This window comes from Pipistrellus kuhlii, unplaced genomic scaffold (genome assembly GCF_014108245.1).
Source record: "Pipistrellus kuhlii isolate mPipKuh1 unplaced genomic scaffold, mPipKuh1.p scaffold_m20_p_10, whole genome shotgun sequence".
Classification (NCBI taxonomy): Eukaryota; Metazoa; Chordata; class Mammalia; order Chiroptera; family Vespertilionidae; genus Pipistrellus; species Pipistrellus kuhlii.
The window spans coordinates 11,829,764-11,854,541 of record NW_023425405.1 but is presented as its reverse complement, the minus strand read 5'-3'; the positions used below and the strand labels follow the sequence as shown (position 1 = coordinate 11,854,541).

The window sequence follows — 24,778 nt, the reverse complement described above, 5'->3', positions numbered from 1 at the left end:
TAGCCTGAGGAAGGAGTGGAACACACATGAGATCAGGACCAGGTAAACAGTTCGGTGGAGACTGGGGCCTATGAGAAAGAAGCACACCAAGAGTTTATACAAAAAAACCTTTATTGACTTTTTATCTTTCTCCTCCCCACCCCTCTCCCCGATCTGGAACCCAGCCAGCTCCAACAACTTCCTGCTGCCTGGGTCTTGAAACTGGGGCCTTGGAGACATGGAGGAGGCCTATAAGAGGTCGGAAACCTCTCCACCCACCAGTTGTGGAAGTGAAGGAAGCTTTCCCGCCTGCCTGAAGCTCCAGCAGCTTCCCAGGGTAGCCCCTCAATTCAGAGGACCCATCCCTCCCTGGGTGGATACAGGAAGAGACATGTGTCTCGGAGACCCACGGACTCCCCACCACCCACTGCTTCTGTCGTTGAACCAGCCCCTTTCTTGGAGACGGAGTCCAGCAACACGAGTGGGACTTGGGGCTGGGGGGGTGGGGCTGCAGTTCTGGGTCCTAATCAACTAACAGGGAACAGGAAGAAGTTGGCCTGGTAGAACTGAAATGGGAAAGGGAAGGAGGGTGCAGGAGAACATGGGGGCGGGTTTACTGGCCTGGGGCGGGGCCAGCTGGACATCTGTAAAGAGGGGTTATAGCCCTTATAGGAGTAGGTACTCCTAGCCCCACAACCACCTGGAGGAGGGAGAAGGGAGCCCTGTTCCCACTTAGACAAAGGGCTAAGGATACAATAAACAGTTTTGGTCTGAGGGTGCCCTTTCCTGGTACCCGTTATCAGCCCTCATCTGCCAGACAAAGGTTTGGCTGTCTCCCTGGCCACCACAGCCCATTCCGGGCACTGCCGTTCCTACCCTCGCCATTGCGACCTCACCAGAAAATCTGCACACCCCATAACCTTGTTGCAGACTGGGGCTGCCAGCCAGACTCCACCTGATGGGGCAGAAACGAGGGCCCTGAAGCTCAGGGCTGTTCTCTGGGTGAGGCCCACCCGTGGACTTTTCAAGGCTCTTTCCCGCAGTCCTGTCATAAGCCAGACACGGAACCTTCCTGGGAGGGCGCTGGGCCCTCGGGCTCCCCGGAAGACGAGATCCTGGGGAAGCACCTCAGGGAGGAAGAAGAGCCTCGGAACACCACCTGTTCCTGTTTGCTGTCCCAGGTCCTGCTCTCCTGGCTCAGAAGTCTGAGTCTGCATCCATGAGCTCGGCCTCCATCAGGTTGGTACGGGAGTGGATGGGCCCCAGTCCCTGCCGGCGGCCCTGCGCCCAGGCCGTGGGGGCCGAGGGGCCGGGCAGAAACGGGTCCTGCAGAGGACCAGGCTCTGGGCAGAAGGGGTTGGAGACCAGGGTCCAGGCTCTCTGCCGGCAGGATTCTCCAGCTCCCCAGGTGCCGGCGGCCACCAGGCACTTCTGCCGGGGCAGCTGGGGCAGGCGAGGAACGGCGCTGGAGGCGGGCGCAGGGGCGGGGTGGGGAGGCTCAGGGGGTGGCACCAGCGGACACACCTCCTTCTTCCTCTTCCTCCGCTTCTTCTTCCGGCCCAGGCGCTTCTCCAGCTCTGGGGAGATTTCTGCCTCCACCAACCACAGATTGGTTTTCTCCTCTGGGGGCACTGATGACGGGAGAGAGACCATGAGTCCGGGACCCTGGCTCTGTCCACATCACCCTTCTCTCCTCGGTTCCCCCACGCTGAGGTCTGGGATCCACAATTCTAGACCTCGAGGGCCTCAGCCCCACACTTTAGTTCTTCCACAGTCTTCCCTTCCTCCTCACCGCTGGCAGCCCCTGATACTACAGCCCCAGTAACCCCCAGCCTCCACAGCCCCCGCCTTCCTACAGAGACCTGAATCCTATACCTGGAGTGGCCACAGGGGTGACAGACACATCCTGGGGCAGTATGGCTCCTCTCCGAGCCACCATCTTGGTGACATGCTGGGCCCAGGCAGAGGACACATCGGCGGAGGGCTCGTTGAGGTCAAAGGCCAAGCCCGCTGCGGGGACGGAAGGGAAGGATAAGGAATCGTGGTTGCCTGTCCCTTGCAGCCAACCACGTCTCCGTCACTCAGCTCCATTCACCTCCCCCCAGCGATGGCTCCCACTTCACCTCGCACAGAAAACCCACCCTGGTGATCACAGCGGTCCCCACCCATCCCCAATTACAGAGCAGTTGGCATCTGGGGCACCCGGAGCAAAAGCGGGGTCTCACTAAAGGCCGGAAATCCAGCTCCTGAAAGCCTGACTTGCTCCAGCCCAGGGAGAGCAGCTGGAGAAGACAGGAGAAGGGGAAGGGAGACGAGTCCTCTGGGAACCAAAACCAAGCATTGAACCCAGGACAGAAGCAGAGAGGCAGAGTTGCTGGGGATGGGCCGGGTACTGGAAACAAGGAGTCTGCGGAGAGGAGGCAGCACCGTATTCCTCAGAGCCTTCCACACAGTCCCCAGGCCCACACCAGCCTGGCAGGGAAGGGGGCCCGGGTGTGGCAGGTGTTAGGTGGCTCCCGGGGAGGAAAGGGCCAACGCTCACCCACAGGCCCGTCGTGGGAGACGGTGTGCATGCTGAAGGAGAGCTCCTGGCCGGGGTTCTGCAGCAGCTCGCGCCGCTTGGAGAAGGCCTTGGCGATCATCTTGCTCTTCTTGATGCGTTTGGGCTCATCATCACTCTGTCCCGTCAACCTGAGAGCGGCAGGGGTGGGGCGGGAAGGTGGAGCAGCCACTTCCCATCAAATCTTGAGAAAGACAGCAAAGCCATCCCCTCGAGGGCAGCGGCTCAGGTTCCTCAAGGACTCTGAGCAGTAGAGGCCTCCTCTGCGAAGAAGGAGGCCTAGGATGCAGGGCTCCTGTGTGCCCAGTTCTCAAATCACCGGGCTTTTAAAAGATGCCGGCAGTGGGCTCACACCTGGCTGGTGCTCCCAAGGACAGGAGGTGTCACCAGGGGGCAGTGGTGAGCCACAGAAAAGTCAGCTTTAGGGCTCCCGCAGACCCTTAGAACCCACACCTGCCCACGGCTCTGCTGGGAGACACGGGAAACCTAGGATGAGAGACTAAGACGGGGCTGCCTGCCCTCCCCACCTGCACCAGGTGCGTCTCCAGATGAGCAGCGTGGCCTTGGTCCAGACCCACGTGCTCATGGCGATGCCGGTTCCGAACATGGCAAACAGGTTGATTTTCTCCACCAAGAGGCTGGGGCGATTCTTGATCTCACAGTCAGGGATGGGCTTCTTGGTGGGCAGCCCGATGGTGACATTGGCCTGGCACCTGCGGTGAGGGGGAGTAGACGGGTGAGATTTTCTGGATCTCCTGGGTGCGTACCCAGACGATCACTAAGCCCCACAGCACTGATTCACAACCCTGGGTACTCATTAGAGTCACCCGGGAGCTCTCCGTAACTACTGATGTCTGGGCCACACCCCAGACAATGAAATCAGATCTCTGGGGCGGAGACCCAGGCACGGGTGTAGTTTAGAGCCTCCCAAACTGCAAGCTGGAGCCTTGAAGGAGTCTGAAGCAGTCCACGTGGACTGGCATTCATTTTAATGGGCATTTGAACTGCTGTTCCTCGTGTCAGTAGTTGCTGCATTTCTTTCCACAGCTGAGATGCCTCAATCTCTCAGATTCGTCCTCATCGTGACACAAAAAGCATAGACTAATTAGCGTTAACAGGCTTATAACTCCTTCTGCCCTAACCAGTTTGGCTCTGTGGATAGAGCATAGGCCTGTGGACTGAAAGGTCCCAGATTTGATTCCGGTCAAGGGCACGTACCTTGGTTGCCAGCACATCCCCAGTAGGGGGTGTGCAGGAGGCAGCTGATCGATGTTTCTCTCTCATCTGTGTTTCTAACTCTCTATTCCTCTTCCTTTTCTCTGTAAAAAAATCAAATATATATAATATTTATATCTACTTCTGTGCAGGGCTCTCCAATAAGTCATGTGAAAGAGTATGTGAGCCGAAACCGGTTTGGCTCAGTGGTAGAGCGTCGGTCTGCGGACTGAAGAGTCCCAGGTTCGATTCCGGTCAAAGGCACGTACATTGGTTGCGGGCACATTCCTGGTAGGGGGTGTGCAAGAGGCAGCTGGTCGATGTTTCTCTCTCATCGACGTTTCTACCTTTCTATCTCTCTTCCTTCCTCTCTGTAAAAAATCAATAAAATATATATTAAAAAAAAAAGAAAGAAAGAAAGAGTATGTGAGAATTGGAGACAGCAACTTCTGTGGACAACAGAGTCGGTCAGAGAAGCCAAAACACGAGATGGCTTCTTAACAGTTACAAATACACCAGCCAGACCACCATGGGGACACAGAGTTGAGCAGGAAGTTATGGGCTGTTTGCTATGTTGGCAGGTTACCAACTGACACCTTGGGTGCCCAGAATAAGACGGGCAGACCCCTGCTGGACGACACAGGAAGGCTGCCCCTGCAGTCCCGACTCCAGCTGCCTCCAAGGCCCCAAGCCCCAGCCCTGCACTCACAGCACGTAGTCCCGGAAGCTGCGCTCCCACTCCGCCTGGTTGAAGAAATCGTAGAAGTGGCAGCTGAAGGTGATGAGCACAAAGCCAAAGGCCAGGAAGCCAAAAATGCCTGTGGAGGGCCGGGGTGGGCAGAGGATTACCAATCCCAGGTGTGGGCACAGCGGTGGGGAGGAGGGTGTTCGACCCACCAGGGCCTGACAGACAGCTGAGTCTGGGGCGAATTCATGCTAGGCTCAGTTCAAGAACAGAAGTCTCCAACATAAGGCATGAAGGGCACTTGAGGCAACTGTGGGAGGCCCAGTGGGAAGGAGTGGACATGAGGAAGCAGACTTGGCATGAACTTGAATTCTTCCACCTAAGCAGGTCCCCTTCCTTTGAGCTTCTACCGACACACACACACACACACACACACACACACACACCAGCCTTGTCTTGCCCAGGGCTGCTCACTTGTGCCACTGGCTTACTACATCCTCCAAGACCCTATCCTGTAGGTCTCACGGCCCCAGGAGGGTGCAGTGTTGGGCTGGATAGTACCACAGGCCAAGGGCCCAGGGGCCCCACTCACCTAGGCGCAGCATGGTCTCGTTGATCTTGCTGGCAGCCTTCTCGCTCAGTAGCCCAGGGTGGTTGCTCTTGATGGAGAACAGAGTCATAACTCCTGGGCAGAAGGGACACCTCATATTAGTGGGTCTCCTGGGAGGGGGGTGTGTGGCAGGGAAGTCTCTCATGGCACTGGAGTCCGGGCCTAATACTTCTGTGCTGTATCAAGCTTGGGGAAATAAAGACACCAGAGAAATGGAGCACAGCTGGTGGCAGATGTGATTTGTAAGTGAAAGTCTGGTCAGAGCACCGATGGACAGTAGAGAAGAGAAAGAAATCACCTTGTGTCTGGCCTGCCCTACGTAAGGCAGTCAGGTCAAAGCTGCTCTGCTGGAGCCCCAGCTGGTTTGGCTCAGTGGATAGAGCCTTGGCCTGCGGACTGAAGGGTCCTGGGTTCAATTCTGGTCAAGGGCACATGCCAGGGTTGTGGGCTCAACCCCCAGGAGAGGGCGTGCAGGAGGCAGCCGACCATCGATTCTCTCTCATTTTCGCTGTTTCTCTCGCTTCCTCTCCCTTCCTCTCTGAAATCAATAAAAATACATTAAAAAACAAAAACAAAAACAAAAACTGTTCTGCTGGAAAAGGCATTAAAAAAAAAAAAAAGACTTGAGATCAGTGCTGTCCAATAGAAATATAATATGAGCTGCATACATAATTTCAAATCTTCCAGAAGCCACATTAAAAGAGTAAAAGGACACAGGTGAAAATGATTTCAATATATTTTACAAAAAGTATACCACTGTTCCTTATATTATCATTTCAACATGTAATTTAAATTGCAGCTTATTAATGAGTGTGCTATGCCTTTGAAATGCAGTGTGTCTTTTACACATGACACATCTCAATTTGGACTAGTTTCAACACATGTGGCAAGTGGCTACACCAAACAGGACAGCATAGACACAAAACATAAATCCGAGGCCCAGACACAGCCAAAAAGAGGGAAAGGAGGAGGGCTGCACAGAAGGCTGACCTTCTGCAGAGGGAGGAAATGGAAACTTACCAAAGGAAACAACACCTACAAAAAACACGCAACAAAAACGAGCTAAGAAGATATGGTGGAGGTGGCAGATTGAGACGGGGAAATTAGGGAACAGAGAATCTGTGCATGTTGTGAAAACTGTGCGAGTGTGTGCTGTGGGCAGGCGGGAGATGAGAAACCAACTCCAAAACATTGAAAGTATATATAACTTGAGAGTGAGCTCGCTAGACTGAAGGCCCCAAACTGGCTCATGTGGACAGAGTAGGTTACCCACCACACAAGCGCACCTGGCCACGAGCTGAGGGACGGAGCCAGCCCAGGCTCCTCTCAACAGGCCGTGGAAAGGGGTGCACTTTTCTGGCCAGCACGAAGGTGTTGTCCCACACCAAGTGCCCACACCAAGTGTCTGCCCAAAGGGGGCACCTTCCACTTAGCGCCAATACCCAGTTAGTCCTGGCTGAGGTCCCACTGCGAAGGCAGCAGAGCTGGCTGCGTCTAGCTCCTACTTCCACAAAGCTGGTGCTCAGCGTGCTGGCTGCCGTAGTCCGGGTCCGGTCCTCACTCACCACGGATGAGGAAGTAACCTCCCACGATGAGCACCAGGCCAATGGGGGCCAGCACGAAGCCAGCGCGGTATCGGTAGTTCTTGTAGCCCACGAAACAGATGCCGCTCACGGAGTCCCCGTCCACCTACAGCAGGAAGGGGTGGGAGGGGCGGATTCGGTCACTGGCCCCTCAGCCAAACCCACCCCCCCTGGGGACCCCAGCCCCCCACCAGGTTCTGTACCTGGGCCACAGCGAGGATAGCCACCGTGAGGACAAAAGGGAGTGACCACGTGATCAGGTGGAAGTAGGAGGTCTTGCCAGAGAGAGGCTGGTAGGTGGTGCCCAGGGCTTTGAAGGAGGTGTGCCAGGCATAGGTAAGGACCACAAACCAGACGACGCCGGCCATCAGGGCGTAGTACACGATGACAAAGATGATGACGCAGGACAGGGTCTCGTTGGAGCTACGCACACATGTGGGGTGTCACTTGGGGAGGTCATTCTGCACTCCCTCTCTCCACCCTGTCTCCAGACCCTCGCCTCTAAGGTCTGGAGGTCCCCTAGGAGTCAGGGCTTGGACCCAGGACCCAGTCAGATTTGAAGAGGGCACGCAAGATGCTCCTTTGAACAGATGCAAACATCAAGGTCCTAACACCGAAGCCGAGGTCCTAATGCTGGAGACCTTGGATGCAACAAGGCAGAGCTGAATCTCACTCCGAAATCTCAGCTTCGAGCCCAACCTGCCCCTTTGGTGGCAAACACACATTTCAGCCTTCCTCCCCTCGCCTCCGGGTCCCCAAGTCACCTACGTGGGCTCCCCGAGCCTCATGGTGCCATCTGCCCGGCAGACAATCTCCCGGCGGGCACCGTCCATGAACTGGGCCAGCCAGCCGATGCTGCCCACAAAGAAACACGCATTCACGTAGAAGAGAATGACTGCAGGGTAGCGATTCGAGTTCCTCCAGTCAGCCACGAACGTGGCCTAGGAGAGAGGGGTTGAGTTACTCTGCTGCTGCAGACACCCTTAGGACCCTTCTTAGGACCCCGCTCGGGGGACCCCCGCCAGGCCGTCCCCCCCCCCCGACCTCTTCACCCAGAGCCCAGCCGCTCTCCCCGACAGTCCCACTCCCTTCCCACTTTGCCAGCTGAGTGCTCAGGACACCCGCCTCCCCTGACCCCGGATGTGCAGGCCAGTCCCCGGCTGACCAGGGTGAAGAAGGTGCAGAGGCCGGTGACGGCGCCGAAGGCGGCGATGTAGCTGTGCATGTCCTGGTGCTCCGCCTCCGTGAACAGCGGGTTCTGGCACTGGATCCCGCAGCCCTCCACGTCCTCGTACCAGCTCTTGGGGTTGTCGGTCCGAACCAAGGGAGCCTCACACTGGCCCGAGCTGTTGAACTTGATGTTCTGCACCTCATTCTGGCACAAGGCAAGGAAGAGAAGACAGTGCAAAGGAGGGCAGGAGGCTCAGCGGCAGCCTCTGGTTTCCTCAGGGCACAGAGGCAGCACGACAGAGGGGCTGAGGGCACAGACGCTGGAGGCAACCCATGGCGAATGACGTGACTTTTCTGTTACCTCAGTTTCCCCATCTATAAGATAGCAGGAAATAATGGACTCATTTGGAATATAGTGTTCGGGGGGAGCTCTATGCCCCCCAACCCTGGACCACCATTAAGATGAATAAGTGGGTCCCAGAGCAAATGAAGCCTGAAACATCACTGGAGTCAAAAATGACAAAACTGAAGCCGTCCTACTTCAGGCAGGGGTCTTTGGAAAAGACATTAATGCCGGGGAAAATAGAAGGCAGAGGGAAGGGGAAGACCACGCATGGGGTAGACGGACTCCATGAAAGAAGCCACAGGCATGAGTCTACAGGAGCAGAGAAAAGAACACTGGGACACCACTCATTCCTAGGATCACCGTAAGTCAGAGCTGACTCAGCAGCATCTAACACACACACCTCTTCATTGTGGGATTTAAGGGGTAAATGAATGAATAAGTATAAAATGCTATAAAAGCATTTGGCAGGTAGGAAATAATAACCAGTAGTGTTATTACCATCATTATTATCACTAGAGGCCTGGTGCATGGATTTGTGCACCCACGGGGTCTCTCAGCCTAGCACGTGAGGATTGGCCAAAACAAGCTCTCTGACATCCCCTAAGGGGTCCCAGGTTGCAAGAGGGTGCAGGTCAAGCTGAGGGACTCCACCAGTGCACAACTGGAGGACTGTGGGAGAACTCCAGGATGTGTCTGGCCCATCTCGCCCAGTCCTGATGGGCTGGACCCCAGCAGCAAGCTAACCTACCAGTCAGAGTGTCTGCCCCCTGGTGGTCAGTGACTGATCGAACGGTCGAACGAATGGTTGGACTTAGTGTATTAGGCTTTTATTATATAGGAGGATTATAATTATTATCACTTATGAGCTCTCCTTCACCACCCAGAACTGGAGCACATCCCGTCTTGGGGTTTCCAGCTGTTTTACATGTGTCTTGATTCCATGTGACTCTTGTTAACCCCTAACACCTGACAGAGCTGGTGCTCAAAAAGGACTTGATGAACAGTTATCTTTTATTAAAATAAAAAGGGCCGAAGCCGGTTTGGCTCAGTGGTAGAGCGTCGGTCTGCGGACTGAAAGGTCCCAGGTTCGATTCCGGTCAAGGGCATGTACATTGGTTGTGGGTACATCCCCCCGGTGGGGTGTGTGCAAGAGGCAGCTGGTCGATGTTTCTCTCTCATTGGCATTTCTAACTCTTTATCCCTCTCTCTTCCTCTCTGTAAAAAGTCAATAAACTATTTTTTAATAAAAAAAAAATAAATAAAAATAAAATAAAATAAAATAAAATAAAATAAAATAAAATAAAATAAAAAGGGGGAGTTGCCTTGGCTGCATTGCTCAATGGTTAGAGTGTTGGCCTGCACACTGGAGGGTCACGGGTTTGATTCCTGTTCAAGAGCACATACCTGGATTGCAGGTCCAATCCAACCCCTTCCCCTCGTCAGGGCAAGTGTGGGAGACAACCAATCCATGTATCTCTCTCACATAGATGTTTCTGTTTCTCTCTCTCTCCCTATCCCCACCTCCACCCCCTTCCACTATCTCTAAAAATCACTGTAAAGAATATCCTCACTCCTTGGGTGAGGATAAAATAATAGTTAATTATTATTATAAATAATGATTTTAGGCCAAAACTGGTTTGGCTCAGTGGATAGAGCGTTGGCTTGCAGACTGAAAGATCCCGGGTTCGATTCCGGTCAAGGGCATGTACTTGGTTGCGGGCACATCCCCAGTAGGGGGTGCGCAAGAGGCAGCTGATCGATGATTCTAGCTCATCGATGTTTCTGACCTCTATCCCTCTCTCTTCCTCTCTCTAAAAAAATCAATAAAACATATTAAAAATAATAATAATAATAATGATTTTATACTATTATTAGAAAATAATAATTATTATAAATAGTTATAAAATAATAATTAACCAATAAGTAAATCAAGGATAGTCCCTGGTAGATGGGCCCAGCCAACAAACTTCAGTTTGGGGTGTTGGCCTATGGACACCAAGGCTGCAGGCTCGGGCTGCCCAGGGAGAAGGCTCTGGGCTCCCTGTGCCCCTCCTGCCCTGTGCCTGGTGCTGACCAGCCTGAGGGCAGGGGCCTCCCCACAGACACTCACCGGGCAGCCCTCGGGGAAGTGGTCGGGGGTGCAGCGCAGGAAGTCGGGCCAGCCGCGCTCTCTCTCCACGATGGCACAGGGGCCCCGCGTGGCCTGGCAGAGGGTGCGGCTGGGCAGCTCCACCCGGTCGTTCTCACACTTGGGCATGTACACGGCACACAGCAGGGGCTGGATCACTGCCCAGCAGCGGGGGGCGTTTCGGAGGCCTGCAGGAGTGGACACATTGCAATGAGGACCCCTCTTCCTTCGTACCCACAAACACAGCAGCACCCCCGGTTCCCCAGGCCTAAGGCGCCTCTCTTTGCCTCAACAGAGGCCATTATTGCTCAGAGCCGTGGAGCAAGGTGTTCCTCACCAGGGCATTTGGGCAGGACGACTCTGTGCTGCAGGACGGTCCATGCATTGCAGGACATGTAGCATCCCAGGACCCTGCCCACTGAATGCCAATAGGCCCTAGCTGGTTGGGTTTTGTGGTTAGCTCTCACCATTACAGCATTGGCCCACCGACTGAAGGGTTAAGGGCCCGATTCCAGGTCAAGGGCATGTGTCTCATTTGCAGGCTCCGTCCCTGGCCCTGGAGCCCACGCGGCCGGCAACCAATCACTGTTCTCTTTCTCTGACCCCCATTTCCACTCTCTCTAAAATCCAATGGAAAAAACATCCTCAAGTGAGGATTAACAAAAAATAAAATAAAATAAATCAAATGCCAATAGAACCCCTGAGTCATTGTGACAACCAAAAACTGCTCCTACCAAGCCCCGTTCCAGGGGCGGTGACTGGCGGAGAGCCTGAGGACCGTTCTGCGAGGCCACTCACGCTCTCCTTCTTGATCTGGTGCTGGATTCCTGGGTACATTCACCCGTGGGCATTAAGTTTATGGTCTGTGCGCTTCTCTATATGTACATTATAATTCAATTAAAGTTTTATAAAACAGCCTCCATTTCCAAATGCCCTGCGAGGGAGGATAACACCTCTGGCTGAGAACCCTAAGTGGATTCACATTTTACCTTTTCAGGGGCATTTAAAACCCTTGCTTCAGGGCCTCTTCCAGCGGGAAGGAGAGTGGTGGGATGCCACCCCTCCCCGCACGCCCCCCTCAGGCCCATGCTCCAGAACCCGAAACGGTTTCCCTTGCCGAGATCCCAGGACCCCGGGTCTCCTTACCGAGCTGAGGTGAGATAGAGAACAGGTAGGAGCTAAGAAGAGGTAGTCAGGGGAGCCAGGTACTCCAAGGCCAGAAGAGGAAACAGGAAATCAGGTGGAGAGAAACAGAGGAGGCTGTGTCCAGTGCAGAGAGAGGTAAGGAGGTGCCAGCAAGACAGAAACAGCTGCCCCAGTGGCTGGGCTCACTCAGCATTCTGCCTACTTCGCCCCTCCTGAATCCTCCTTGCTTCAGGAACACCTATTTCCCAAACAAGAAGTTGAATTAGGAGAAACTTTTGAGGACATGAAAGCCAACATGGGTGCTGGCCACACTGCTGGGCTGGGGGGAATGTGGGGAGGTAGGTAACTGCTCTTCTTTGCGGGGAAGTAATATAGCAGAGAGGTAGGGAGCATGGACACTGCAACTAGCCTGTCTGGGCCCACATCCTGACTCTACCATGTCCTTGCTGTGTGATCCTGGGCAAACTACTTTATCTCAAGCCTCAGTTTCCTGGTCTGTGAAATGGGAGCAGTACATTTACCGTGTGGAACTGTTGTGAAGAATGAGATAGCAAGTTAACTGCTTAGCATGGTACTTGTCATATATATAATAAGCACTCAGAAAATGTCAGCTATTATTATTACCTCTCCGGGCCTATTATTATTACCTCAGCTGCTCTCACTGTGACACAGCCTCTCTCAGGGCACAGAGCAAGTTCCTGTCACGTAAGAAGCAATGGTTTACCCCGGCCAGGTAGCTCAGTTGGTTAGAACATCGTCCAGGTACACTAGGTTGCGGGTTTGATCCCTGATCAGGGCACACACAAGCGTCAACCAGTGAATGCACAAATAAGTAGAACAATGTGTATGTGTGTTGTTTCTCTCTCCCTCTCAAATCAATTAGAAAGAAAAAAAACCAATGATCTTGGGCAATGGTACCCAGACCTGACTCAAATTCGAATCCTTTGGGGAACTCTTATCACTCTGGCTGGAGAACCCCAGAAACGGCCTGAATGGCTATGGGTGGAGCACACAGCAGGGAGTGCCAGGAGGAGAAGGACTATTCGGGGTAATGGGATTGTTCTCTGTCTTGAATGTAGTGGCTGATTATACACTCTGTGTGCTTGTCTAAACTCATAGAACTGCACAACAAAGAAAAGGTGAATTTTACTGGATGTTTATTAAAAATGGGGTAGGGGGCTCACTAGAATAAAATGTATTCTAGAGAAGCATCAGGCAATTAATAAAATACTGGGTTATTTTTTTTTCCCCCCTCAGGAATTTGTGGTTCTTTCAAAAAATATGTAATTTGTTGTTCTCAGTTTTTCTCATTTTAAACATTGTTTTATTCTTTAAAAATAAACTTCCAAGGAAAAGATAGATTATTACATAAATCTTAAATGACAATGGAAGAGCCATCTAGCGAAAAAATAAGTTGGACCCTTATCTTGTGTCTTACATAAAAATAAGTTCCTGCCCGGCTGCGTGGCTAAGTGGTTGAGCTTCAACCTATGAAGCAGGAGATCATGGTTCAGTCTTGGTCAGGGCACACGACTGGGTTATGGGACCCACCTCCAGTGGGGGGTGTGCAGGAGGCAACCAATCAATGATTCTTTCTCATTATTAATGTTTCTATCCCTCTTCCTGCCTCTTTGAAATAAATAAAAAATATTTAAAAAAATAAGTGCCTGATGAATCAAAATAATTACATTATTTTAAAAAATATTTAACTTTTACTTATTGATTTTGAAAGAGAGGAAAGGAGAGAAACATTAATTTGTTGTTCCACTTATTTGTGCATTAATTAGTTCATTCTTGTATATACCAGTATGCCCTGACTGAGAATGGAATCCACAACTTTGATGTATTAGGACAATGTTCTAATCAACTGAGCTACCTGGCCAGGGCTAATAATAACATTATTTTAAAAAATTAAAGTAATAAAAGAAAAAATGAGAAATGCTTTTTGAAACCTTGGAGTGGAGAGGATTTTTTGATGTATAACACAAAACCCAAAAGCTATGAAACAAAAGATTTAAACAAAATCCTAAAATAAGCAACATCCTGAGAAAATATTTCATACATATTACAGGTAAAGAGCTAATTTTCCTATATGCACAAAGCTTTTCCAAATCAATAAGAAATTCATAAGCCTCTAGGAAAGGGGCCAAAGGCAAACAGAACAGATCAGAGAAAATACAAAAATGGCCTTTAAATGCATAAAGAGATGCTCTAAATGTGAAATAAAGCTGTAATGATATATAATTTTTTTAACTTGAGGGTGAGAAAGACAAAAATATTTGAAAATGCTATAGTGGCAAGAGTGTGGGAAAAAGTGGCACTTTTATATATTTTTAGTAGGAATACTAAATACTTGTAGAGGCTATCTGGCATTATCTATCAAAACATTATACTCGCAATCCCACTATACATGTTCACACTGACAATTTATAGGAGTATTCATTGCAGCATTGCTTGTAATAGCAAATGAGTAGAAACAACCTGAATGTATATCCATCATTAGGAGCAGCTAAAAAAATATCATACATCAGTATAATAGGACATTAATCAGGGTTAAACTGTTGTATTTGCATTGAAATGGAACTATCTCCAATAGATCTTGTTAAGTGGATGTAGTTGAGTGGAGAACAGCCCGAAGAGCATGCTACTACTGTGTGTGGGAAGAAATAAACAAAGGGCTCGCCTCCATTTGTACATATGCTGGCAACGTCTAGAGGACACACAGAAGCCAGTCTTGATGGTTGCCTCTGAGAAGGGAAAATGGGTAGCTGAGAACACAAGTGGAGAGATTTAACTTCTGTTGCTTTTGAATTTTGTACTATGTGCATATACTACATTTTTTTTAAGTAATTAAGTTAAAAAAAATAAATATGCAAATTACTGAGGTGAGAAAAGCTTCCCAAAGAGCAGGGAATGAGATTGATAACAGGAAGCCAGGGGACATCAACTTTATCTGTATTATTTTTTATTTTAACAACATATGAAACAAACAAAAAAATAGGGACACATTTTTAATATTAAAAATATTAAATTAAAAATAACACTGCCACAATTTAAACTTTGAAACAGGCTTTTTGTTTGTGTGATTCTGATAAGTAGTCAAGTTGAAAACTGTTGGTCTAAGGTTGGGTTAACATTAGAAAATTTAATCAATGAATCTATATTCATAGATTAAAGAAGAAAAAAAACATAATCATCTCAATAAATGCAGTAGTTGATAAAATCAATATCCATCCTATCTAATAAAGACGGAATATGCTAATTGACCCTCACACCATTGCAAAGATGGCAGCACCCACAGCCAATAAGGAGGGAATATGCTAATTGCTGTCTCACCCTCAAAGATGGCAGCGCCCACAGCCACAAGATGGCGGCTCCCAGTCCCCTCAGCCCCGCTGGAGCGCCTGCCTCTGGAGTCCCCCAGTCCTCTCAGCCCTCCAGCCTCCCAGGGTAACCAGGGCCACCTGAAGCTAGCACTACTGGCAGTGGTGTCATCAGAGGTGTAAAGGGCGTCTCCTCCCCCTGATTGCCAGGTCACCGCCCCTGAGGGCTTCTGGCCTGCTCCTAGTCTATCACAAAAAGATAACTGGCAGATTAGGAAATAGAAGACAACTTCCTTAACCTGATAAAATGTAACTACAAGAAAACTACACCAAACACCACATTTAAGAGTGAAAGGTAGAAAAAGCTTTCTGTTTAGAACACAGAAAAAGTCAAGGACAAAGGATGCTGCTACTATTACCACTTCTATTTAACAATGTATTGAAGGTGTTAAGCAATGCAACAAGGCAATAAACATTAACAAATATATGGTTTATAAAGGGAAGAAACAGCCCTGGCCAGCTTGCTTAGTGGTTAGAGCTTGGGCCAATAGACGGAAGGGTTGAGGATTTGATTCCTCAGTTGTAAGTTCCCTGCTCCTGTGGGGGTGCAAACAGGAGGCAACCAATCAATGTGTTTCTCTCACATCTATGTTTCTCTCTCCCCGCTCCTCCCTCCCTTCCATTTCTCTCTCCTCCTTCCTTTCCTCTCTCTCTAGAAATCAATTGAAAAAAATATCCTCAGGTGAGGTTTTTTTTAAAAAGGGAGAAAGAAACTCATTATCCATAAATGAGATAATTATTTGTGTAAAGTAAATTTATTATAGCTAGTTTACTCGATTCAAAATCAATTGTATTTTTTTAAAATATATTTTATTGATTTTTTACAGAGAGGAAGAGAGAGGGATAGAGTTAGAAACATCGATGAGAGAGAATTATTGATCAGCTGCCTCTTGCACACCCCCTACTGGGGATGTGCCTGCAACCAAGGTACATGCCCTTTACCGGAATAGAACCCAGAACCTTTCAGTCCGCAAACCGACACTCTATCCACTGAGCCAAACCGGTTTTGGCAAAAACAATTGTATTTTTATTAACTTTTTTTTTTTTTTTTAAGAAGGTCAACTATACCACACCAATGGAGAACCTTTATTTTTTATTTATTTATTTTTTTAAATATATTTTATTGATTTTTCACAGAAAGGAAAGGAGAGAGATAGAGAGCTAGAAATGTCGATGAGAGAGAAACATCGACCAGCTGCCTCCTGCACACCCTCCACCGGCGATGTGCCCGCAACCAATGTACATGCCCTTGACTGGAATCGAACCCGGGACCCTTCAGTCCGCAGACCGAAGCTCTACCCACTGAGCCAAACCGATTTCGGCTGTATTTTTATTAACACAAAATACAAACAAAATGTTAAAGGAATCATTTAAAGTAGTGTAAAAAATTATCAAGTATCTAGGAATAAATCTAACAAATGTTATTAAGAACTCCCTGCAGAAAAACTGTAAAAATATTGAGAAAATAAAAGATCTAAATAGAAATATAGTATAATGAAATTATTACAATACTCAATAATGTAAAGATGTCTTTTTTTCAAATCCACCAACAAATATTTTTATATTAAAGCTCAAAGGATCAATAATAGTCCAGACTATTTTCTGCTGTACTATGAAGTAGAGGCTCCTAGCCTCGAGTTCACAAAGGATTCTTAGAGAGACTTTAGAGATCCATGAACTTGGATGGGGAAAAATTACATTGAACTGAAATTCAGCATTTCCTTCCATTATAAATGTAAACAACATGCCACAGTACTGTTAGCAATACCCGTGGCTTTGTCACAAATAGAAATCGGATATTGTATTTTTGTTGCAGATATCTCAAAATATTGTCACTGCTCATCATCACCTTGATGCCGGTATTATAACGGTTATTAAACCCATACTAGATCTTATAATGTATTACTAAAGAAGCACATATACATTAGATCACAAACTTTTTAAATATTTGATAACTATATTTCAATAGAATTCATTTCCTTTATAATCCTAAATGCTCTTTTCAATTCAATGTGTTTTACTTTAAAATTTAAAAATATTTTACTGAAAAAGGGGCCCATAGATTTTATCAGATTGCTATAACTCATAGGTTCATAACTCAAAGAATTGAAGAACCATGCTATAAAGATATGATAATTAAGATGGTGTGGTATTGGCAAGGGATGGACAAATAGATCTATAGAATAGAGTAAATATTCCAGAAGTAAATATATATTTCAACACTTGATTTATGACAGAGCTGAGATATTGTATTTAGCAAATTATATTGAGCCCTGACCGGTTTGGCTCAGTGGATAGAGCATCACCCTATGGACTCAAGCGTTCCGGGTTTGATTCCAGTCAAGGGCATGTACCTTGGTTGTGGGCACATACCCAGTGGGGAGTGTGCAGGAGGCAGCTGATTGATGTTTCTCTCTCATAGATGTTTCTAACTCTCTATCCCTTTCCCTTCCTCTCTGTAGAAAATCAATAAAATATATATTTTTAAAAATAAACACTAATTATATTGAGACTATAAAATTGAAGTTCTAAAAAAAGAAAAAAAAAGAAAAATCAACTCCAGGTGATTTATATGCCTAAAATGAAATGAAAAGCTATGAAGTTTTGAGAAAATAATATAAGAAAATAAATTTATTACTTTGTGGTGTGAAAGGGCATTTTAAGGTAAGACACAATAGCTGTAGCTGACTCAGTGGACGGAACATTGGCCAGCGAGCGGACTGAGGGGTGCCAGGCTCAAGCCCTGGCTCTGGTTGGGTTACATGCGGGAGGCAACCAATCAATGTTTATCTCTGTCTCTCCCTCTTCCTTCTGCTCTCTCTAAAATCAATGGGAAAATATCCGTGAGTGAGAATTAACTAAAAATAAATAAATAAATAAATAGCACAATAAACATTACACATAAAAAGTTTGATAAATGACTCTTAAAGTTCAGAACTTCTGTTCAATGAAAGACACAGAGAACGAAGAGGCAAGCCACAGAATAGTACCTATTTTCAATACATACAACCAATAAAGGATTCATCCATGAAGATCTACAAATCTTATAAAAATGACAGCTAGGCCCATAGAAAAATGGGCCAAAGATCTGGACAGACACGACACAAAAGGAAAACTCCAACAGCCAGGAAACATTTCACATGGTGCTTAACCTCACTGGTTATCAGGAAAATGCACATTAAAACCACAAACACACACCACAACATATCCACTAGTTTGGCAAAATTCTAAGGTAGACAATGCCAAGGGTCAGGAATCACGTGGAGCAATAGTGACTATTCTACTGAGCTACTGGGAGTGTAAGTTTGTGCAACCACTTTGAAAAACTGGCATTCTCTAGTAAAGCTAAAAGTTCATACATTTCCTTTTATCTCTAAGTATGTTCCTGGAGAATCCTGACCCAAGTGCACCAGGACGTACATAAAAGAATATCCACAGCAATGGTATTCCCAGTGACCCCAAACTGAGGACAACTAAGATATTTAACAACAAAATAAAATGGGTAATTAAACTGAGGTATATTCTACAATGGCAAACTGATCAGCAATGAAACAAATGAGCTATGATAGCATGAATCTTACAAAATAATGTAGAACAGAAACAAGACATATAATACACACAGCATGACTACATTTTATAAAATTCAAAAGCATGAAATTTGAAATATACTGTTTAGGGATCTAAAGCTAGATGGCAAAACTATAGAGGAAAGAGGAATTGATTATAAAAACATCAGGATAGTGGTTACTTCCAAAAGAGGAGGAAGGGACGCCTTGGCCAGTAGTATGGCTCAGCTGATTGGGCATCGTCCAGTGCAACGAAGGGTTGTTGGCTTCATTCCTCGTCAGGGTGCACGCCTGGGTTTGCGGCTCCATTCTCCGATATGGGGTGTGCAGGAGGCGTACAATCAGTGTTTGGCTTACACATAGATATTTCACTCTCTCCCTTCCTCTTTCTCTAAAAATCAATAAAAAACTCTTTTTTAAAAATGGGAGGGGAGATGGGAAAAGACAAAGGGGGAGCTTCTGAGGGTTTTTGGTATAGTCATAGAATTGGGCAACTATCACCACAATCAACTTTAGAAAATATTCATCACATCAAAAAGAAACTATATTAATTAGCAGCCACTTTCACAAACACACACACACACACACACACACACACACACACACACCCAGCTCTAGGCAATTAATAATTTTTTGGATAAGTATATCCCACAATTACATGGGCCATACTTGTATAAAAATGTATTTATTGTTTATCTAAAGTTGAAATTTAACTGCACATTTTGTTTTTGTTTCTTTTTTTATTTACTATTTTTTTAAACATAGTTCTTTATTGTGGAAAGTATTACATATGTCCCCTCCTTCCCCCCCCCCCCATTAACTTTCCCCACCCACACTTTGTACCCCCACCACCATAGTCTAGTTCTTGATTCAAATAGCACTTTATAATTATCTGTTATTTAGTGATTCTGTGTTCAATGCAATTTCTGTATATATGCTACATTTCACAATTAAATCTGAACCAAATTAAAAACATGAGCCTGCGGAAATGGTTCCCAATTTTTTTACTTTCCCAAAATATATACTTTAAAAACTAATTCTGATCATGAGCAAGCCAGGTTGGGGAACAGCTCTAAGGAGATTCTTCCTGATCTGACCCTGCAAATAACTCACCATCACCAACAACATCCCTCCTCTCACCTCTCATCTGGCTCTTTCCTACTGGCTGCCCTGGCGGGATGACAGGGCCACATACTCCTGTGCACACACAGAGCAGAGCAGTGGTCAAAGAGGCTACGTGCTGGTTCTCAGGGACCTGTTTCCCTCGCCAGTCTCTGGCCTCTCTGCTTTCTTGCCCCATTTACCAAACCAGATTTGGCCGAAGATGGACCATGACCTGGATATTATATTTGTCTGGTCAACCTGAATGCCTGAGAGGAGGTGTTTCAAGCTATAATGTGAAAGATTCTGAGTGCCTAAAATATCTCAAGTCCATGCCCTAACCGGTTTGGCTCAGTGGATGGAGCATCGACCTGCAGACTGAAGGGTCCCAGGTTCAATTCCAGTCAGGAGCATGTACCTTGGCTGCGGGCACATCCCCAGTAGGGAGTGTGCAAAAGGCAGCTGATTGATGTTTCTCTCATCGATCTTTCTAACTCTCTATTCCTCTCCCTTCTTTTCTGTAAAAAATCAATAAAATAAATCTTAAAAAAAAAAAAAAATCCCAAGTCCAGAGAGTTGAAAGACACAGGAGAGACCCAAGTTCTATTCAAATCTAGAAATTTATCCAACTTGAGTCCATGAACGTCCTCACTCAGTGGCATGCTTCCAAAGGCTCAGTGGTCTGGGCCAAAGAAGCACATGGTGGCCACCTCTCTTTAGCAACTACTAGTCCAGATCTGCTGATCTGTCCACATAGATGTCCAGGAAGTGTGTCTAGGTCACATGGCCAAACCTAAACCCAGGCTTTCTTCTATACCTCCTCCTCCTCTAGCATTCTCTGGCTTATGAAAGGGGAGGTACCACTTTCCATTCAAGCCCTCCATCCAACTTATGGGCAAGACCCATGGGTTCTAGCTCTAAAACTCTGGGTGTCTACTTCCTAAAGCCTGTTACAGTCCTGACCACCATCCTCTCGCACCTGGACTCCTTCAACCGTCCTCCGAACAAGCAACCAGCCTGTAGGTCTTTCCTCCAGCCTGGCTTCTTCACACAACACTCAAAATGCAAATATGATTACACCTCTCCCTTGCTTAAAAACCTTCAATTACTCTTTATTATCTTTAGGACAACATACAAATTTAATATGCAGGGTGTGTGTGTGTGAATCCCTTTATTTTCTAATTTTCTAGGTCTTATCTCTTATAATTCTCTCTCACACATGCTTTGATCCAGCTCTACTGAAATTCTTACCCTTTCTCAAAAGCACCAATCCCTCTCACCTCTTCACCTTTGTGCCTGTCATTTCCTCTTCCTATCCCTTCCTATCCAACCCATCCTTGGCCAGGTAAGTCCTACTTATTTCTCAGATCATGGGGTAAATGTCAGTTCTCCTCGGGGAGGGGGGGTAAGTCTTCTCTTGCTCCACAAAGTCCTTTGTGTTCCTTCAGCACCCACTTTATCACAAATATTGCAAAAGCCTGTTTAATGGTCTGTCTGCCCCTTGATAGCAGGATTCATGCCTGCGTTCTTCATTTTTATATTCCCTAGGACCTGATCCAGGATGTAGCAAGCACCCAGTACCTAAATGAATAAATGACTGGGTGGGTGGGTATACTCAGAACTTGGGCTTTCAGAAAAAAAAAAAAAAAAAAGAAGAACAAGTCTCTGCTTCCGAAAGTTTACAGAGAAAGACAACCTAGATCATCTCCATTCTTTACCCACAAAAATACCCACAAGAGCTAGGTGACACTGACCGTGTCTAATGCCAAATCCAGGCTACTAAGTCAGGATAGGATTGCCACTAGCTGCAATTCCTAGCTGATGGCCTGTCTCTGATTCTCTCTTGGTTCAGGTTCACTCTACCCTGTCCTATCCACACACACACACACACACACACACACACACACACCCGCCTCCCACTGACTCAGCTCATACCAACACCTGCTTCTGGCTCTACTTCATAGAACATCCCACAGAAGGACCCAAAGCAGAAAGAGAACAACCAAAACACATAGGAATGGGACTGAGCTGAGGGATGATGGGTGGCAACAGAGAAGAGCTCAGAGTGAACTGAGGATCTGGGCTCAGCGGTGGCACCTCTGCAGGAACCTACCCCACCAGAGGCGCAGCGAGTGAGGTTTGAACCTGCATACCCAGCAGATGTTTCTAACTGCTAAACGTTCCTGCCAAAACCACTTCTGCCTACTCAGCAGCTGCTCTCAGGAGTAGGGGCTGGAAAGAGGTTCATACTCTTCCTCCTTGGTTTGATGGTAACAACAGAAGGGCAGCATCACACATGTATCAAACTTAGGAGAATTCTACCACTTGCAAAACAGGTAAGGAGAGAGAAACAGAATATCCTCTCACAGTGTGAGCAAGATTCTAGTGCTGAGAGATGTATTTGGATTGTCCATACAGCTGGCTCCTAAATTCCAGCCTTATCTCAGGTAGTGCTTAAAGAAATAGTGTTGCCAAAACAGGTTTGGCTCAGTGGATAGAGCGTCCAATTGCGAAGTGAGGGGTCCCAGGTTCGATTCTGGTTATGGGCATGTACATTGGTTGCGGGCACATCCCCAGTGAGGGGTGTGCAGGAGGCAGCTGGTTGATGTTTCTCTCTCATCGATGTTTCTAGCTCTCTATCCCTGTCCCTTCCTCTCTGCAAAAAATCAATAAAATATATTTTTTTAAAAAGAAAAGAAATAGTGTTTATACCTTTTATGTTCTTTTTTTATTCCTTCAGTCTTCTGCTTTACATTTATATAATTTAAAGATTAAAATGATAATTTCTACCTACGCCCCCTTTTACATTCTGTACATTACTCTTTGTGACACATTTATACAAACATATTACCATAAAGCGGCGTAGTGTATATGCAGAATTACACAGCTTTTATGTTATGGTAATTTATGATTTTCAAAGCTACTGATTACACATGGTTTTTGCCAATATGCTGATCTGATACTCACAAACAATGAAGCGCCACATGGGCACCATCCTCCAAGTTCCTCACCTGGCATCTGCGCCATGCCAGGAATATATCCATATGGCTTTGTCCAACATCCCTCAAACACTCTGAGAACGCCATGGCCGAGTGGACAATGACAGGCAACCTCGATCTGCTTCCCTCATCGGGATCATTACCAGCAACAGCCAGGGCAGAATAGAGATGGGAGATGTGGGGCATCGAGGTCTATCCAAGGGGGGCAGCCAGGTATGCTCCTGGCCTTTGGTTTTCTTTTCTTTTTCAAGTCAGTTTTGGACCACACTGGCTAGAAACAAGGGATGACAAGGCCAGCCAGCTACCGTCCTGAGCACTTTTCAAGCCCTGGGCTCAGACTAGTGACAGGTGGGGACATAATTCACTCCACACTACTAAGGAAGGACCTGTGTGGGTTCCTTCTGCAGATTTTCAGGCCGACCTTAATGCCACCCTGAGGTGAGGGCTCTGGGACCGTAGATCACTATGGAAGTTTCCACGGACTCTCAACATCCCAGGCTTACATGTTCTTCCGCAGCCCTGCCCAGCTTGAGGAACCAAACTTCCAGAGAACACACAAATAATCTTCCCAATAGTCTCATTCCTTCACCATTTCAAGCAAAAATCAGAGTCCCCATTTTCCAGGTGAGGAAACTGTGCAATCTCCTGTGGAAGCAAAACAAGACCAGGGTTCTCTGGACTTCCTGTCTCCCAAAACATTATTTCTGGAACTTTCTGGTTGCCTTTTAATTACTCATCATCGGGGTTTCTTAGCCTTCATAAATTTCACTCAGTCCTCACTCTCCACCCCCATGCCTAAATTGTACCCACATCCTCCCCCTTTTTCCTTTCCAACTCCATTTCCCGGTCTCTTCTCCAAGGTCTAAATATCTTGAATCTCTGAGAACCCAGCTTCCAGAGTGGCACTTAGGTGGAGCATCTCCTCCTCCTTTTTTTTTTAATGTCCTTTCCAGCCCTAATTGGTTTGGTTCAGTGGATAGAGCGTCCGCCTGCGGACTCAAGGGTCCCAGGTTCCATTCCGGTTAAGGGCATGTACCTTGGTTGCGGGCACATCCCCAGTAGGAGGTGTGCAGGAGGCAACTAATTGATGTTTCTAACTCTCTATCCCTTCCCCTTTCTCTCTAAAATAAATCAACTATATATATTTTTAAATGTCCTTCCCTGTATAAGAGATCAACCGAAGGACTTGTATACATGCATATAAGTACAACCAATGGACACAAAACTTTGGGGAGGGAGGGAATGTGTGTGTGTGTGGGGGGGGTAATGGTATATGTACACAGATAATAATTTAATAAAAATTTTAAAAAAATAAATGTCCTTCCCTGTGGCTCACAGCCCCTTCCTGACCATCCTTTGCTCACCCACCCTGCTCAGGCGCTTTATGGCCGGCTCCTTCCTCATCACCGAGGATCCGTCCCATCCTGCATTCGGTCTGCTCCAAAGTTTCAGACTTTGTTCCTCCAACTCTCTCGGGTGCAGGTCCCGCCCTTTGCAAAACTCAGGCCTGAGCCTTTTCTTTCCCGGAGCCCCGCATCCCAGCGCCGCATCCCCCGCCGCGGCTCCCGCGCTTACCGGACCACAGCACGAGCTTGCCGTGCGCCTCCTCCTGGGACTCCGAGTCGCCGGCCAGCAGCGTGGAGGTGGCGGCGTAGGGCAGCGCCGAGCCCAGGCACACGTTGTAGCGCAGCGGCTCGCAGGGGGCGGCCCGGCCGCAGTGGCTCAGCGGCGGCGGAGCCCCCGTCCCCGCCGCGCTCCTCCGGGCGCCCCCGCCCGCGCCCCGAGGCCCGGGCCCGGTCGCGTTCCCGCTCAAGGCCATCCCCCGGCCCGGGCCCCCCGGCAGCAGCAGCAGCCACAGCAGCCACAGCAGCGGCCCCCAAAGCCAGAACTCCGACCCCCGTGCGAGGCGAGCAGCGGCCATGACCCAACCCGCCAACTCAGCGGGAGCCCCGCGCCCCCGCCCGCTCCCCGGGGCCCCCGCGCCACCCTCGGGGCTGCGGGGCCGACTCAGGCGACCTGTGCGCCCCGCGAGCCCGGGGCCGGGCCCCCCCGGGTGCTCCGCGCGCCGCGGGCCCTCGGCGCCCAACTTCGCAAACTTTGGAACCGGCGGCCCATGCTGGGCGGCGGAAGCCCGGGCTGGGATGCACCGCTCCCTCGCCCTTTCCCTGGCGACCCAAGTGGTCTTCAGCCCCGGGAGCCCCCAGGGCCCCCAGCCTCCAGCCCCATCCCCTCTCCCACCATCAAAAAACCACCTCCGGGCGCCGCGATGGAGGCCAGGCGCGGGCCGGGGGTGAGGGACCGGGTCCC

The 24,778-nt window shown here is 48.2% G+C and overlaps 1 protein-coding gene across 2 annotated transcripts; it reads right to left on the bottom strand.

The window, feature by feature from the left end:
- Nucleotides 1-1,139: 1,139 nt before the first annotated feature.
- SMO (smoothened, frizzled class receptor) lies at nucleotides 1,140-24,401 on the bottom strand. 2 transcript variants are annotated; one of them, XM_036426555.2, is made up of 12 exons: nucleotides 24,047-24,401; nucleotides 10,259-10,464; nucleotides 7,798-8,007; nucleotides 7,401-7,573; nucleotides 6,836-7,055; nucleotides 6,615-6,738; nucleotides 5,032-5,124; nucleotides 4,464-4,572; nucleotides 3,067-3,252; nucleotides 2,522-2,670; nucleotides 1,855-1,989; nucleotides 1,140-1,610 (listed from the first exon to the last, which is right to left on the bottom strand). In XM_036426555.2, the coding sequence occupies exons 1-12, from the start codon at nucleotides 24,390-24,392 to the stop codon at nucleotides 1,177-1,179; spliced, it is 2,385 nt and encodes a 794-aa protein (XP_036282448.1). In that variant the 5' UTR covers nucleotides 24,393-24,401; the 3' UTR covers nucleotides 1,140-1,176. The 2 variants fall into 2 exon arrangements, with proteins under 2 accessions (XP_036282448.1, XP_036282455.1); XM_036426562.2 differs by lacking the exon at nucleotides 24,047-24,401 and adding an exon at nucleotides 11,423-11,624.
- Between the last annotated feature and the right edge of the window lie 377 nt (nucleotides 24,402-24,778).

Coding starts and splice junctions, on each gene's coding strand:
- SMO (XM_036426555.2), bottom strand. CDS start 24,392: ATGGCCGCTGCTCGCCTCGCACGGGGGTCGGAGTTCTGGCTTTGGGGG. Junction 3,253..4,463: donor AGCTTCCGGGACTACGTGCT/GTGAGTGCAGGG, acceptor CCCTCACCGCAG/GTGCCAGGCCAATGTCACCA. Junction 1,990..2,521: donor CTCCCACGACGGGCCTGTGG/GTGAGCGTTGGC, acceptor CCGTCCCCGCAG/CGGGCTTGGCCTTTGACCTC.